Source organism: Leishmania major, chromosome 9 (genome assembly GCF_000002725.2).
Source record: "Leishmania major strain Friedlin complete genome, chromosome 9".
Lineage (NCBI taxonomy): Eukaryota > Euglenozoa > Kinetoplastea > Trypanosomatida > Trypanosomatidae > Leishmania > Leishmania major.
The window spans coordinates 442,201-458,216 of NC_007250.2; the positions used below are offsets into that span (position 1 = coordinate 442,201).

At 61.8% G+C, this 16,016-nt stretch overlaps 7 protein-coding genes across 7 annotated transcripts; all 7 read right to left on the reverse strand.

The window, feature by feature from the left end:
* Positions 1-2,771: 2,771 nt before the first annotated feature.
* LMJF_09_1110 (conserved hypothetical protein) lies at positions 2,772-4,148 on the reverse strand (the record flags this gene model as incomplete). The annotated part of the gene is made up of 1 exon (XM_001681232.1): positions 2,772-4,148. The coding sequence occupies one exon, from the start codon at positions 4,146-4,148 to the stop codon at positions 2,772-2,774; it is 1,377 nt and encodes a 458-aa protein (XP_001681284.1).
* A 1,038-nt stretch (positions 4,149-5,186) lies between these two features.
* On the reverse strand, positions 5,187-5,915 carry LMJF_09_1120 (mitochondrial RNA binding protein 2; the record flags this gene model as incomplete). The annotated part of the gene is made up of 1 exon (XM_001681233.1): positions 5,187-5,915. The coding sequence occupies one exon, from the start codon at positions 5,913-5,915 to the stop codon at positions 5,187-5,189; it is 729 nt and encodes a 242-aa protein (XP_001681285.1).
* A 999-nt stretch (positions 5,916-6,914) lies between these two features.
* On the reverse strand, positions 6,915-7,373 carry LMJF_09_1130 (putative inner membrane preprotein translocase Tim17; the record flags this gene model as incomplete). The annotated part of the gene is made up of 1 exon (XM_001681234.1): positions 6,915-7,373. One exon carries the CDS (start codon positions 7,371-7,373, stop codon positions 6,915-6,917), a length of 459 nt encoding a protein of 152 aa, XP_001681286.1.
* Positions 7,374-8,451: 1,078 nt separating this feature from the next.
* On the reverse strand, positions 8,452-9,156 carry LMJF_09_1140 (conserved hypothetical protein; the record flags this gene model as incomplete). Its single annotated transcript, XM_001681235.1, has 1 exon — positions 8,452-9,156. The coding sequence occupies one exon, from the start codon at positions 9,154-9,156 to the stop codon at positions 8,452-8,454; it is 705 nt and encodes a 234-aa protein (XP_001681287.1).
* A 522-nt stretch (positions 9,157-9,678) lies between these two features.
* On the reverse strand, positions 9,679-10,542 carry LMJF_09_1150 (conserved hypothetical protein; the record flags this gene model as incomplete). Its single annotated transcript, XM_001681236.1, has 1 exon — positions 9,679-10,542. One exon carries the CDS (start codon positions 10,540-10,542, stop codon positions 9,679-9,681), a length of 864 nt encoding a protein of 287 aa, XP_001681288.1.
* A 972-nt stretch (positions 10,543-11,514) lies between these two features.
* Positions 11,515-13,737, reverse strand: LMJF_09_1160 (conserved hypothetical protein; the record flags this gene model as incomplete). Its single annotated transcript, XM_001681237.1, has 1 exon — positions 11,515-13,737. The coding sequence occupies one exon, from the start codon at positions 13,735-13,737 to the stop codon at positions 11,515-11,517; it is 2,223 nt and encodes a 740-aa protein (XP_001681289.1).
* Positions 13,738-14,830: 1,093 nt separating this feature from the next.
* Positions 14,831-15,421, reverse strand: LMJF_09_1170 (conserved hypothetical protein; the record flags this gene model as incomplete). The annotated part of the gene is made up of 1 exon (XM_001681238.1): positions 14,831-15,421. One exon carries the CDS (start codon positions 15,419-15,421, stop codon positions 14,831-14,833), a length of 591 nt encoding a protein of 196 aa, XP_001681290.1.
* Between the last annotated feature and the right edge of the window lie 595 nt (positions 15,422-16,016).

The window sequence follows — 16,016 nt, forward strand, 5'->3', positions numbered from 1 at the left end:
GGAGAGGAAAGGAGAGGGCAAAGGAAAGGAGGAGTCCGACAAGCCAACAGATCCGCCCTCCCCGCACACGCGTGTACATGTGCGTATGTGGAGAGCGCCCAAAAGCGACTGCACGGCGGGAGGTGCACTGATGTGTGTACATGTGCATCCTCACTGCATCAACGACAACACCGGTCACACTGATCTTCGCTTCATGCCCCTTCCCCTCCCCCGCTGTCCACTCCCTTTCCTTCGAATGGACATTTCGCTGAGGGCTGCCATTAGGATACGCTGATGTGGTGGTGTTTTCGGCGACTTGCATCACTCCACCGTGCGCATCTGTAGTGTGTATTGGCGTGCGCGTGTTCGTGTGTACTTCTTCCTTCGATTCGACGTTATAAAGTCGCGACGAGTTGTTGCCAGGGTGCGTCGGTCGAATGGATGAACGGATGAGAGGAATGGATGATGAAAAAGGAGGAGGAGAGAGGGGAGGGTGGTGGTTGGCGGGAACAGCAACAACTGTAAAACGATTCCGCGTGCGATGACGCGTGCGTGTGTGTGCCGTGCTTGTTGCGTCGACATGGCAAGCTGCCCTTTACCGCACATGTCAGACGTGCTGACACTCCAACACGCACCCAACCCAGCTACCGGAGTGGCAAGAGAAGAGAGAAGGGAAGTTACCAAGAACACGACGCACAGCAGGCACACATAAAACGCTACTCCGCACCGAGCAGCATCAGTAACAACAACGTCCCTCCCTTTCCCCTCCTCCCCGCACGTTTCCAGGGAAAGGGAAGCGACAGCAACAGCAGCATAGAAGCGCAGTTGATGGAAAGGGAGGTGAAGAAGAATGAAGGAAACCATGGAGGAGATACAGATGCGACACACACACGCACACACACACACACACAATGAAGGAGGAAAACAAGGTCCACAAGAGACATGGGAAAACGGAGAAAGAGAGGTGTGTGTGTGTGTGTGTGTTGGGGGGGGGGAGCAGGAGGATCGGCGGTAGCAGGCAGAAGCAAAGCGGTCTATGGCAGATCACCCCGTCGGTCGCCCCACTACCTCCCGGTCTCACTCTCACACTGCACGACCATCGCCACCGAACGGCCCACGTCATCATTTCGTTGATCGTGCGTGTGTGTGTGTGTGTGTGAGACAGAGAGAGGCGGGAGGCGAACGAAGAAAGCAAAACAAGGAGGACGCCCTTTCCCATCCACAGCGGCGAGCGAGACGGACGCGCAGCAGCCGGGATGAGCGGAAGAGAAGAGGGAGGGAGGCGTGTATGCCGTCTGCCACTGCCTTCATTTCTCAGTCCTCGAGTATGAGTCTAACGCCACTCCGCACACCCCCCCTCACCCACCCATCCTTCCACGGCCCTGCCACCAGGCCCCATCCGCGTGGTGCGAAGCAAACCGCAGGCACACACGTGTGTTACAGCAAGTGCCCCGACTCAGCGACCTGTGCACCGTCTCTGCCTCAAGCTCTCCTCCCCCACCCCACACAGCCGCTCCCCACACCATGCCGGTCGCCACCCCTGGTGCATCCCCCCTCCTCCTCTCCCTCGGGGCAGCACACGCAGGCTCCTCCCCACACATCAGTGGGCTGTGCGAGGGCCCGGCGAGGCATACGCTCGAGTCGCCCTGACACGTGTTGCCCATCGTATGGATGGCACACACGTGTTCGCTGCCGTCGGTCGCCCCGACGCACCGCCATCCCGCGGCCGGACCCTGTCGCCGCCACAGGTGGGTTCTGCATTGGCACGGATAGAAGAGGGCTGCTTGGCTTCCCTAACAGAGAGATTGGGGGAGGGGGTTGCACGGGGTCCTGAGACACCACGCGCTGAGAGGTGTGCGTCCCCCCCCTCCCGTCATCAGAGAAAAAAGAAGTCAAGTAAGAGCGAAAGAAAATGTTCAGCACGCAACAGGGGCAGCGCAACGACGTCCCTCACACGCCCTTCATCCAAGCACATGCCAACGGATGTGTCGGTGCATGCGTGTATGATTGACTGGCTTGTCCGCCAGCGAAAACAAGGGAATAGTGGTGGCAGCATCCGACGTGCGTGCGCATCACACATACATACACACACCCCCACATACACAGCCCCATGCGGACACGCACGTATGAGAATCCGTCAACACGCGTGAGAACGAACCGTAAGAGAGACGAGAGGGGGGGGGGCGGGGCGGGGCGGGGAGAGGGGACAGCGACGTCGCCTCCCCGCCATACAGAGGAGGCGAATGAAAACACACGAGAGCGTTACAAAGGAAGGGCGAAGATGAGAAAGACCGGCACGCCCCACACGCCTCGAACTCACACGACCCGTACGCGTCGAAAGACAGACGCGCTACCACCGCTTGAGGGGAACACTCTAAAGGAGGAGTACAGCGAAGAAGCACCAAACGAAACAGAAGCAGCCCGACACCCCGAGCGCACGCGCCCACTCGCATACACTCAAACACAGACGTGATCAGCTATGTGCCTCGGGGGTGGAGAGGTGGGCGCGTGGGGGCGTGGGAGGAAGCTTTTGCTCATAAAGACGCATCCATTCGTCTTCATAGGGTGAGCGGAGCCCCCCCCCCCCCCCACACACACACACATGCGCCACCTTCACTACCTGTCGCTTAACCGTAGCGGCAAACTACAATCAGCGTCGTCCACGGCGCAGTACAATGCAACGTGGAGGCGACGCCGGAAGACGAGCGCGGCGCGCATCACGGAAACGTTATAGCAGCGCCGCGGTGAACGGCATCGCGAAGGGGAAGAACGCCGCGTGTGCGCTTGCCCTTTTAGTGCCACTGGCGTGGGTGTTCTAACACCGCAGTGGCCCGCCAGTCAGTCGGAGATCGGCAGCGGTGCTCAGCAGAGATGTCGCTCCGGCACGAGTCCTTACGCGGCGGCACCGGCTTCTTCCAGGCATCGAGTGGCAGGCACTGTCGCGGCTTGGACTTGGCGATACTCGGGGTGCTGCTACGCCGCCTCGTGGCGGGAGACGAGGTGCAGCGGTCCTCCGTGGTACAGTTCGCAACCCCCTCCGCCGAGCGGGGGCTCATCTGAGCGTTCCCGCTTGCCCTCGTGGACGGCGAGGAGGCGCGCCGCTGCGGCGCGATCGCGGCAGGGCTACGCATCTCAATACTGTAGCGACGCTGCGCAGCCATCATCTCGTACGGATTGCGGAAGTGGTAGCGAGTGTCCTTCTCCATCATCGAACCGTAGAGCACACGCAGCCGCTCTTGCTCAATCTCCTGCCGACGCTGCGCCGCAGCGGTCATGCGTTCCTGGCGGGTGCGGCTGCTCTTCGCCAAACGCGCGTGCAGCTCCTCATTCAAATGCATGCGCCGCACATACGTGGCCTTCTCACGAGCAAGCTCCTCGTTGACGATGATGGACTCGCGCGCGAGCGCGAACTGCGCCGAGCGCTCTGCCGCCTCCTGCCGGCGGTACTCGTTCTCTATCATCCGCTCCACTGCGACGCGCTCAGCCTCCGTCATGGCGCTGCTGCGGCGGCTGGCCAACGTGTAGAGGTCATCGATGACGCCGACGACCCCGTTCACAGAGCTGGCTCGGCGTGCCGAGATGCAGCGCGCGGACTTGACGATAGAGGTGCAGCGACGGTACTGCTGCTCGTGCACATCCGCCAGTTCGGCGGCGCTGAGGCCGCTCAGCGAGTAGGAGCGGCCACGGCTGATGCCGCTGGTCGAGCGTGGCGACGGCGCCGCAAAACGTGATGTGTGCGAGTAGCTGCGATGGCGCTGCGTGCTGTTTCCGTCCGCTTCAGCTTGAGGGTTCTCGTCGCAAGTGCGCGGCATCGGTAGTGTCGGGACACCGTGGAATGGAGCCGGGGCCGATGCAGCCAGTGCGGCAGCGGCCATATCCGCCTCGGCGTCGTCTTCGTCACGCGGACGCTGGTGCTCCAGCATATCATGCACATCGGGCGGAGGCGCGGTACCCTCGCGCGGGGTGTGCGGTGCACCTCCAGTTTCGTCAAACGACTCCGCAACGCCAGACGCCTCGCGCGAGACCTCGCCGTTAGCCACATCCGCGGACGTCCTGCGCTTTCGAGCCGCAGCGGTGGCCGCATTGTGGGGCTCCGTCGTGCTGTCGACCCGTTCATGGCGCTCCTCTTCCGCTTCCATCGGCTCGGCACTGTGGCGGAAGAGAAACATCGGCGTTGACGCTGAGGGAGGTGGACAGCACGATGCTGATGTGGTAGCTGTAAGAAGGCTGGAGGGGAGGGGTGGTACCGGAGGGGCAGTTTGGTACAGCGGCAAGAGTGCTCGTGGCAGCTGCCGGTGTGGGCAGGAGGAGGGGCAGGTGACGTGCGGGCCGTGAGGGCAGCGCCACAAAGTCGCCACGTGCCGGTGGATGCGGGTGAGAGACGAGGGAGAGGCCGAAATGGAGGCGGGGAAGAGGTGCACGCAACAAGAGGGTCACAGGGGGGGGGCGTCGCCCATACGCCTCGGTGGGGTATCCGTGCGAGCGTGGAGTGCCTCTCTGAGACGGACCATGCACATAATTGCTCACGTGAATAATGAGCGGGAAACAGGAAGGGAGCGAACGCCAGACTGAGGGGGCGAACGACAGGGAAGGGTGGGTGGGTGGGAGGGGCGCCTGCGTTCTCGCGCCGTCGCCCCCCCCCCCTCCTCCCCCACCCTCCTCTACACGAGAAGGGGAAGCGGAGTTGGGTGCGCGAAGTGCGTTGGTGGGCATACAAAGGCCCCCGATGGCATGATTCATGGAAAGTTGTCTGTTGTTTTGCTATGCTTTGTGTGCAACCGCCGCGTTCTTGTCTGCTGCATGCATCCGCGTGCACCGATGTGGAACATCGCGCTCATGTTGACTTGCGTATACTCAGGAGCACGCTGCCCTCTCAGATGGGGGGAGAGGAGGTTGTTGGTGGTGGTGAGTTTGGTGGGGGCCGCGCACTCGCTCGCTGGCAGACACACACGCGGGAGATGGGGAGGGAAGCAGCACAGCACGACGCCCGTTTAATAGACCACACTTTTACACAAAATAGAAGAGACGCGCCCCTTCGCACAAAGCCTCATCCATGAAAACCTTCGCTGCAACTACGCACGTACGCACTCATGGATACGTACAGAACCAACGACGACAGCACTGTTATTTGGTTCCTTCCAGTGCCACCGCTAGAATCTGGCACCTCTTGCCACCGCCACTTCGCATTCGCGTTCCTCTTCGCTCCTCTACACTTTGCGGGAAAAACCAGTGTTATAATGAAGGGCCTGCGTGAGGAAGCGGTGCAGCATCAGCGACTCTGCCGCGTCGAACTCCACTGTCCACTCCACCGTCTCCTCATGCACGTCGGCGCCGTCCACCGTCTGGATCTGGCCAGTGGTCGGCTTCATGGACGTGCAGCGCAGAGTGTAGTGGTGCTTTCCCTTCGCTGCATTCGGCGAAAACGAGGCGTTCGTGAAGCGCGACTGCACCTCCAGCTTGCTCATGCGCCCCTCCAGCACCCCGAGGAAGCGCGCAACGTACACGGGCGGCAGAGTCACTGTCACCACCCTCTCGGCGCGGTTCGGGTTCGCCGCCCGACTGCCATCCTCACGAAGTTCGGCGGTGGCACAACGCTGCCGGTGGTAGTCCAGAACGATGAAGCCGTCGCGGTGCACCACGCGCAGCAGGTGGCCTGCAGCGATGTCCTCGTCGTTCCAGTGCACAATGTCGAAGGCCGGCGGCATCGCGTCGCGCCGCCCTCGCTGACTCTGCATACTGCTATTTCTACTGTTGTTGCGCTGCGCGTTGTTGCTTGTGGGTGCCACTGCATCCGAGGAGGCCCAGCGTACCTGCTGCAGAGGGGATGCCTGGCAGGCAAACGAGCCCGTGCTGGCAGAGAGACCGCCGACGACGGCCATGGCCGTGACGCCCGCGCGTTGACGCAGCGCACACAGAGTGGGGACACGACGAAGCATGGCAACGTAGGACGTCGAGTGTGGAACAAGGGAGGGAGGGCGAATAGTGATCGATAGGCTCAAGCGCTCGATGATGCCTTTGTAAAGGTCCGAGGCTTGTGTGGTGTGCAGCAATGCCGTTGCTGTGCTGAAGCACGTGTGCGTGTGCGTGTGTGCTTGGGACGAACGAAAAGCGGGAGGGCCAGAGGACGGTGGAGAGGGGAGGGTGCTTGGGGGTGGGGCTGGCGCGTGAGCTTGGTGGGGTTGGGGAAGGGGCAGCTATGCTGGCGCAGAGGGAGAGAGCACCGGCGGCCCAACGTCATTCTAACCACCCCGCTGCAGAGGACGTCATTCTTAGCGAAGCAGTCGGTTCAAAACCGTCAGGACGGTGGAGAAGGAAGAGGAGGAGGGGTGCGCACCCATCCACTGCTCAACACCCCGTCGTGCTTGTGTTTCCGTTTGTTAGTCAGCAAGACAGTTATCGAGAAAAGAAGGGAGCGCCCGGGTGGTGGTGGGGAGAGGACGTCAAGTCGTGTGTGAGAGAGACAGGGAGGGGGGACGGCAAAGGCAACGGCGCACAGGCGGGCACATAAAGGGGTGAGGGGGTCGGTCGGTGGGCCGGTGGGGTTAGACGGATGAAGACTGTGAGTGCGAAACACATCACAACGGCAGCAAGGGTGAGCATCCTCCCCCCCCCCCCCACACACACACACACCAAGAGAGACACGCGAAGACGGCGAGCAGGGACAGAGCGGGAGGGCAAAGGCGGGAGAGGATAGACGAGGAGGAGGGGGCACGCCAGCGGCTGTGAGAGTCGCCTGTGGGGTGGCTGGCGTTGGACAATCACCAACGTCGTGGCCACAGCCGCAATTGCGAAAAATCACCACCACATCAAAACCGCACCTCACGCGCCTGCGTGCGTGCGTTTTCCCCACTCGTGCGGCTCTCTGACATGAGCATCCGCACCCCTCTCTTCTTTCGTGTTGTCCACGAGCTGCTCTCCGTTTCAACCGCCTTCGCTTAGTGCTGGGCCATGCCCATGGCATCCAGCATCTTCTCGAAAACCAGAGAGAAGGCCGCACCACCGACGATGCCGGCCGCCAGACCGGGGTGCTTGTAGGAGCGCCACCCATACCCGCCACCAATGATAGCGCCGGCAATCGTCGGATTCCATTGGTCCTTGCGGCCGCGACGCTTCTCTAACGCCACCTCGATGCCGCCGAATACGAAGCCGAAGAAGGCGAAGCTGCCGCCGAGGCGGTGAGCGCTGCGCAGGCTGTGGCGGAAGAAGTCTGCCGTTCCCATCGCCTGCGTGCTTGTCTCGGCCGAGATCATGGAGCCGAAGAGCGAAAAACCGAAGCCCATGACGTAGCCACCAAACACGTTCAACATTGCCGTAGCCAGCGTGCTGTCTTTGGCTACCATCATCGCCCGCTGGAGGGGCTCGATGGGCTGCCTAGGGTCCAAGATGGATGTCATCCGTCGGCTTTGCAGGCTTGCTTGCTGTTTTTGGTACAACACGGGCGATGAGGGATGCCGTCCACGCGCGCCCGACCCCGAAACACGTTGACACCGAACACAGTGATGGTCGATGACGATGAGTGGTGGCGGTGGCGGGGTAAGATAAGCGGAGAGACCGACAAGACGCAGAGTAAGGGGGATGAGAGACAAAATGACAACGTGCGCATTAATCACGGTGCGAGATAGAAGGGAGGAAGAAGGTGGTGTGTGTGTGTGGGGGGGGGGGGCTGCGGTGCCTCGAGGGTGTGATGCACCTTTCGAATACGTTTTCCAACCCTCGTCTCTTTCTCCCTTGGAGCAAGGCTTGATGAGGCGGAGGCGTGTGCAGGTAGGCGACATTGCATGCTGCTGCAAGATAAGGGTGATGGCACGCACATCCCTGCCTTCCCCTCCCCGCACCGGACGTCGCGGGAATGTAATCGGAGCCATGCAGCTCATCCGTAACAGTCGTGTCGGCATCCTTCGGGTGAGCAGCGAAGGAGGTGGTGGTGGTGGTCGTGGGGAGGAGGTGAGGGGTCGAGGCACAACGCGCATTCCGTCTTGGTGTGTTGCGCTCTTCGGCGAGTTTTCTGTTTCCAGCTTCACTTCCTCGATCGTTCACGGCGTGTGTGCGTGTGTACGCATGTATACATGTGCGTGTGCGTGTGTGTGTGTGTGTGTGAAAGGCGGAGAGGGGGCTTGCCCGGCTCTTCGCTTTACTTTGCTGCTCACGACCATGGCATATATACATGTACCTACTAGGCTCCCCCCGCCCACCGGGAGCACCACGGCTGTCATCACAGCGCTGACTCAACTGTGCACACCATGCACACATACACATGCAACACAACTTGGTTTGAGAACATGCCCATCTCCCCCCTCTGTCGGCTTGCGCGAGGGTGTGTGGGAGCGCGTGCTGTGAGCACGTCAAGAGGAAGGAGAGACGGATCTACTGAGGCACCCTTTCCACGAGAACGCAGTAGTGTGTGCCGGCCTTCCACTTGCACCCTAGTCAGCTCACCCAAGTCCACACGTGCCAGCGCAGCACTGGCCAGCTCTACATTACAACTTCCGGCTTGGTCTGAAGGATGGCGACGCGCTGCTGGGACTCCTCTCCCCACGCATCGATGCTGTAGACCGCGACAAACTCGCTGTAGCCGGAGAGAATGGTGAGTCGGATGAAGCGGATATCACGTCCAGCGCCTTCGGGGTCTAAGTCGAATCTCTCGGTCTGCGGGCCACCGACGCCACCGTCCGCCGCCGCCGCTGCGCTGGGGCTGCTATTGCTGCCCCCGACGGAACCGCGCGCAAGGGTGCGCTCTGCCATGACTTCGAACGCCGTCGGCGTCTCCCCGCAGCACTTTTCAACCAGAATTTCTTTCGCGTCGTTCAGGGCCACGGACAGCTTCGAGATCTTTGCCGAGGCGGCGCGTGTCTGCACGATTACCTCCTGCGGGAAGCCGCCCGTGGTGAGCACGAACGACGTGGGGGCCTTTGGATCCGTGATGGCGCTCCCAGGGAGGTTATCGTCGTGGAAAGAGATGAAGTGCACATCAAAGTACACGCGCGAGTTCGTGGCCGCCATTTTCGCTTTCCTTTCGGCTTGGGTGTGTTGCACTTCCGGCAGGTCACGGCGCGCCTGTGTGCACTGTGTCGTCACTGTGTGGGGGTTCCCTGCGTTGCGGGCGAGGGAGGAGGGGGAGGGGGAGGGGGAGGAGGAGGGGGAGGCATGGATCGGGGAGCCACTGCAGGTGGTCAACATCCACGCTCACCCACAGGCATAGGCAGAGGGAGAGAGAGCGCCCACGGAGACACCCAAGCATGCGTGCGCGCGTGAGAGGCAGTGTGTTGGATGCTTTCATGGCTCCAAACCCTCCTTTCTTCTCGCACGACAACAGCCAACGATGCCTTTCTCTCTCTGCGTGCGTGTGTGTGTGGTATACCTTCGCCAGCATCGAACCCGCATGAATGCCGCCACCACCACCGCGACACCCGCCGCATGTCCTCCATGTCGACGACGTGGCCACAAACGACGTGCGTGGGGTGGTGCACGCTTAAACGCATATTATTCTCTTACCGCATCAATGAATGCGGCGGACACACGAGCCAGCGACGGGGAGGGTGGGGGACATCGACACGAGGCGCTAAGCAAGCCACGGCGGCCGCCGCCCCGATGTCCTGCACGGACGATTCCTCATCCGCCCGTGCACACTCACGCACACCCAAGCACACGCCAACATCATCAAAAACGCAGGGTAGGAAAGCAACGCGCCGCATAGGAGGCTTACAGCTCATCTCGTCCGCGCTTCCGCCCTCCGCGGCCACCACCGCCGCCGCCGCCGCGGGCCTTGCGTTGCGGGCCGAGTTCCCAGTCGCGTGAGTACCGCAGTATCTCTTGGTCTGGCCGGTTCACGTTGCCACTCTCGTTGAGGTCCCACTGGCTACGACTATTCTTGCGGCGCTTCCGGACCTCTGCGATGCGGGCGTCATGCGCCACCTCGCGCTGCACGTTGCGAATGGTTTTGTTGAAGACCCGAAGTGTGCCGCTGTTCATGTCGTACGTACCGGACTGCTTCAACGGCGTCGGGTCACCAACACGCCGGAGCAAGTGCGCGCGACGGAGCTGGCGACGCTGAAACATCTGCACACGCTTGTCCTTGGCCGCGTGCAGCGCACTGCCTTTACTGTAATCCACAGCTTCCCCATGTGTCAGCCTCTCCCATGCGCCACGTTCCCGCAGTTCCTTCTTCTGCTGCGACACCTGCGCGAGTCGCTCCGCGTACGGCACAGCGGTTTGGTTCGCGCAGAGGACGGCGTCCTGGCCGTGCGTGCGCACGTTTGCGGGCCGCTTACCACCGATGCGCTCATACTTCTTCCAGCTCTCTTCGATGCGCTCTTCCATCGTCATGTTGTCGGAGTGCAAGGCCGCCGTGCGGGTGTAGATGTCCTGCAGATCCTCGTTGATGCGCTGATGGTGCACAAGCAGGTCGCGGTGATCAGCCCGCTTCTTCTTGGCATTTTGCATGTACGACGAGGCATGGGCTTCGTTCTCCTGGTAGTGGATGCCGCGGTGCAGCGAGCGCGGGCCTTCGATCTTGCTGCGCTCCTTCACAAGCTGCCGCGTCGCGCGGCTGTGCAGAGGCGGCATACCTCCCCCCCTCCCCCGTGTCGGTCGTTGTGTTTTGTGGACAGCAGCCACGACAAAGACCAGCAGAGATGAGGCAGCGCACTGTGCGGTGGTGTTCGCCGGCGAAAGGCGTGCGGACGGCTCCCCCGCAGCACTTATCTGTACGTCGCTGCAAAGACGGAGCTGCGGCCACGTAGGACACCCAGAGAGCTGCTCAGCCACAGCGCGTGGGGGCGTGCGTACGCACACAAGGAGGTCACGAGGATGTAGTGAAGAGAGAGAGAGAGAGAGGATTGGGGCGAGCGAGAGGGCCAAGCCGGACGCGGTCGCCCGCGAAACGCACCGCTGTACGAAAAAGCATCCAGTCGCGGCTCAGATTTGATACGGCGCATCCGCATCCGCATCTACCCACCACCACCACTTTTCGAACAGAAGGGAGGCGGAGGCAGAGAGAGCGAGGAATCATGACGCCCTCTGTTCGTGTGTGTGCGTGCGTACGTGTTGCAGTTGTGTGGCTATGCAGACTGGCGGAAAACCCGCGCGCCCTCTTTCCTCCTCCTCTTTCCACTTTGTATACGTTTGCGTGTATTTGGTTGCCGCGCCTTCGCTGAAGCAGAGCAGTGATGCGTCTGTGTTCCTTGTGTGCGTGTGGAGTGGTCAAGAGAAGGGGCGGTGAGCGACATCCACATCTATACACATACTTATACACACACACACACACACACACACAGATGACACCATGTATACATTCATCAGCGAAGACAGCTAGCAGAAAGAAGGGGAGGGGCGAGGGGCACCTCCCGGCGCATGCAAACCCGGTGATCAGCCGAACGAAAACACTCACATAAACGCTGGCACAAGACAAGGTGGACAAGAGGGAGAGCAACGGCGTTCTCGTCGCTGGAACAGCGCCACCAGCTCACGCATCCACCACCACCAACGACCGCAACGAGAGACCTATTTCGCCACGGTGAAGAGCCCGAGGGGGACGGCTCAGAGGTCTTGCTTCAGCTCAATGTGGAACTTCTTGCCGGCCCTCGCAGCCGCCTCGGACGTACGTCGCATCGTCTCATTCAGCGCCTGCAACGTTGCCTTGAGGTGTGCGCCGTCCGTGACGTTCTGGTCCAAGAAGGCCTGTTGCTGGTTGAGCAGGTGGAGCAGATGTGCGTGGAACTCGCGACGCTGGCGCTCTGCAACGGCTTTCTCATGCGCCTCGTTGATGCCCAGCCAGTCCACCATGTAGTACGTGCCGAAGCCTAGGAGAAGAAACGCAATCAGAGGCACCCACAGGGCGTTGAGATAGGCACGCCAGTAGGACGGCAGTCGATGCGCCTCCTCATACCCGATGTGACCCTTGACGTATCGAAACAGCTTCGGATGCTCGCACAGACTCACCAGCTCATCGGCCGTCCCGGTCTCCACGTAGCCGTCAACGTTCTGCATCACTGCCAAGTACAGCTGCTCGTCTCGCTGGGCGGCACTCATAGTCGGGTACGCTGCCTCCATGTTCATGTCGGGTGGCTGTCCGCCGCCACCGTCCGGCGACAGCGCCGGTAGCGGTGGCCGCGTGTCGACCTTGTCATGGCCGTTTCGGTCCACCAGGCCGCGCTTGATTTTCTCCAGCAGCTTCACGTTCTCGATGAGGTTTGCGGCCGCCTCCGTGCGCGGCATCGTGCGCCACAGCTGCTCCGTCGCACGCAGCGCCTCGATGTCCTCCTGCTTCGTTGGCTGCGGCTCGTAGAGCACCTTGAGGGCAGCCTTGACCGCCCTGCCTCGACGAGTAGTGAGGGGCCCCGTCGCTGTCGACGACGACAACGATGTTGTGGCGAGTTTCGCGTTGTGGACGCCTCCTTCCACGGCGCTGCCTTGCTTGGCGGCTTCGGCCGTCTCCGCCAGCGCCCGCCACGCCTGCACATGCAGCACCACCTTGTCGTTGTACAAGTCGCGCATCAGGCTTGCCCACATCGGGTCGCACTTGAGCTTCTGCTTTACACAAAGGTAGCTCAGAGCGCTGTGGTACACGTTGTCATGAACAAGCCGCATCATGACTTGCTGCGCGGCCGCCTCGTCGCCGTGCGCGTACTCGCGACTCTGCCGTTGCACCTCACGCACCTCCTGCGCGAGCGACGGCTGCGCGGCGTAGAGGAAGGCGTCATCGGCGATGCGGTCTGCCGAAGGCTGCGTCTTGCGGAGTGCGTAGAGGTTGTAGTACTCCCACCACATGTCCATTACCGTCACCACGTTTCCGTCCTGCGGGGCAACGTGGGCCGGCTGCAGGATCTGCCACAGCGCCTCCTCGATGACAGCCGGCTCGATGCCGCGTCCCGGAAAGGTTGGACCCACACGCTTCACACGTCGGGATTGGGGCGACGGTACCGTCTCTGGTGAATGGGCAGCGGCTGCGGGACTCCTGTCACCGTCCTCGACGACCTCAACGCGCGGCGCCGGCGCCTCCACGGTCTCGGCCTCCCAGCGAACAACCACGTGCGGCGCAACAGGCACCATCGGCTCCGTAGCCGATGGCCGCGAGTCCGAGCTCAGCAGCAGCACTGGAAATTTGTGTAAGAGGAGCGCGCGGCTCAGCTCGCCGCCTGGCACCTCCCACTCCTTCTCCCCGCCCACCAGGAAGGCGTCCCGCGTCAGCAGACAGGGGTGCACAAACGGGCAACACTGCGCAAACTCGAGGCACAGGAGAAGATCCAGCGCGCGCGCCTTCCGCTCATCCAGCGCCTCGGTCTGCCTGTCCCTCTCCCACGTCGGTTGACCCATCCCGCCGTTCTCATCAGGGGCAGCAATGAAGGAGAGATGCACGGCAAGGTAACAGCTCTCGGCGTCAGCGCCGTCGGCGAACACGACGCTGCCCATGCCGCGCTTCTCATCGTAGAACAGCGCCTCTACAGCGCCGTACTGTTGGAAGAAGCCACGCACAAACTGCTTCGAGTAGGTGGCTGCCAACGCTGGCGTCGTGGACGGCTTCGTGGCGCCCGGCGCTTGGCGCCGGTAAGGCTCTATGCAGGGGAACCCGGCGAAGAAGAGCTCTTTGGACGCCACCAGCTTGCGCCCGCTCCCTTGCTGCACGCGGCGGGTCTGACCGCCGCCGCCTGCGACAACCTTGGCCGGCGCTGATGTCGGCTCCGCACGCTGCGTCGCGCGGTGCCGTACCGACACCGCCGCCAGCGTCTCGGCAGACGATGCAGATGATGACGTGTGTTGCATCTGTGAAAAGGGCTCTTGTGCGCGGCCACCACAAAAGACGTGGCGGCGTCGGGGATGCGAAATATGCGTGGGGGTGGTGAGGAGAAGGTGGAGGGGGGATGGATGCATTGCGACCTCTCTTTGCGGTGGCGCCAACTCTTCGACCTCACGCTGCGAGTCGAAGAGTTGGCGACGAGTGTGCCACCCTCACTAAATCGTGAGGGGAGGGGAGGGGGTGGTGGTGGTGGTGGTGGACGTGTGGTGCGCTGCTTCGTTCATGTCCCTCTCCCGCTGCCCCCGTTTCTCCCGTCTCTCCCCATCCTTTCCCCTGCACTCTCGCATGCCCACTCGTAGGTCCACTTCCAAGTACAGGAAGAGAAGATGTGTGCGTGTGCGTGTGTGCTCATGCGGAGAGAGAAGGAAAGGCAGGTCGAGAAAGACGGGGGCTGTGACGGGGGAGGGGAGGGAAGGGGAGGGGAGGCGCGACACCTGTTCGACTGGCAGCTGTCCCTTCCCGTTATAACCCCCCTCTCTCCCTCCCCCCAAACAACGCGCGAACATCGCGTGCTGTTGTTGGTCCCAAAGAGATTTTACTACGCTACGATATGATGCACTTCAGTCCGTGGAGGGAGAGAACCAGAGAGAGGAACGACGCAACCAGGGAGACCAGACGTGGAGAACCATCACCAATACCATCACCACCAATAAGAAGGGCCCATGACAACAACGGCGGCCCACCGAAAACTGTGCCGCGAGGAAGATGAAGGGAAGGGAGGCGCGTGAACTGCAGAGGACACGACGGACCCCACAGAGGCAAGTAAAGGAAGAAGAGGGAGGGTCCCCTCCCCTCCCCCCACAAAACGTTGATGACAACGAGGGGAAAGAATGAGAGACGAGAGGAGGATGTTGAGGGAAGGGAGGGAGGCATATAGAAGAATGCGAGCAGAGGTACAATGGACAAGCGGCAGGCTGGGCAGGGAGAGAGAGAGAGAGAGACGCAGAGCCGCGTGAAGGTCAGGAGGGGTAGCCGCCAGCGAAGATAAGGACAGACAGGAAGGGAGGGGGACACCCGCGAGGCAGCCTCACTCAGACGCGCAGGCACGAGCGCGCGCTTTCAATACACATTGGGGTCCACCGATTTAGCGTACTCCATCTCACGCCGCAGGTGGCCCATCTCCTCTTCGGTCCACTCGTTCTGCATGTGCAGGAATTTCCGGATGCGCTCGGCGCCCTCCATGATGTCCGGCGCCGCCTTCGCGATCTCGTCGATGCGGACCGCCATGTAGGCGGCGCACAGCGCGGACAGTTGCGAGAAACGCAGGAACAACGCGCAGTTGAGAAGATCGACGAGGTAGTCCTCCCTCTCCGCCTTCTCAACCAGCTCCATCTCGCCCGCGTACACCACGCTCCGCAGGTCCTGCGTGAGGGGGCGAGGGATGCTGCTGGTGCGCTTGTCGGGCGGGAGCAACGCGTACGCGCGCACCACGTCCAGCACTTCCTTGCCGTAATCCATACCCTCCGCCTTCACCGGCTCCGTGTCACCGTCGTCCACGCCCGATTCGTCCGTGTCGTCAGTCCCAGCCCGCGCCGCTCGGAATACCTGGTCCATGTTCAGCATGCCCAGCAGCTCCTTCGCCGTGGCCAGCGGGATCTCTACGGAATAGCCGCTGACGTTGCTGATACGAAAGACTTCCTCATTCGACATTGCTGCGTGCGAAGCAATGCCGTTGGTGGTGTGTTGATCTCTACAGAGGCGTAGGCGCGCGCGAGAGATGCCACAGTGGCGTGTGCGTGTGCGCGTGGCAAGAGAGGATGTGAGTGCAAAGATGACGAACGCGGATTCTACACCTACAACGCGGCATTGTCGAAGAGATGAGGAGGGAGGCACACGCACAGAGATTGGCAGAAATGTGAAAATTAGAGTGCGCGCGCGTGTGTGTGTCGCTGTGGCAGAGCGGCCGGTGACGGCACGGAGGCAGCAGCAGCAGCAGCAGCTGTTCCAACAGCGCGCACACGAGAGAGGAACACCGAGGTAGATGGCGTCCGCTCGAGCGTGGTGCACCGAACACACGGCTGGAATAGCAACGAGGAGACGAGAGGGCGGTGGACGCGCGTGCCGCCCTCTCGGAAGAGCTCTCCCCCATCTCAGCTCTCACTCACGCGCACGCTTGCCGCCCTCCTCCTCCCCACTCTCTGCAGCACAGAGGCCCACCACAACGTGCCACGACCACGCAACGCACCGCGAGACCTACGGTCCCCTACAGGAAAACCAAGAGAGGCGGGATGATGGAGGGGAGGGT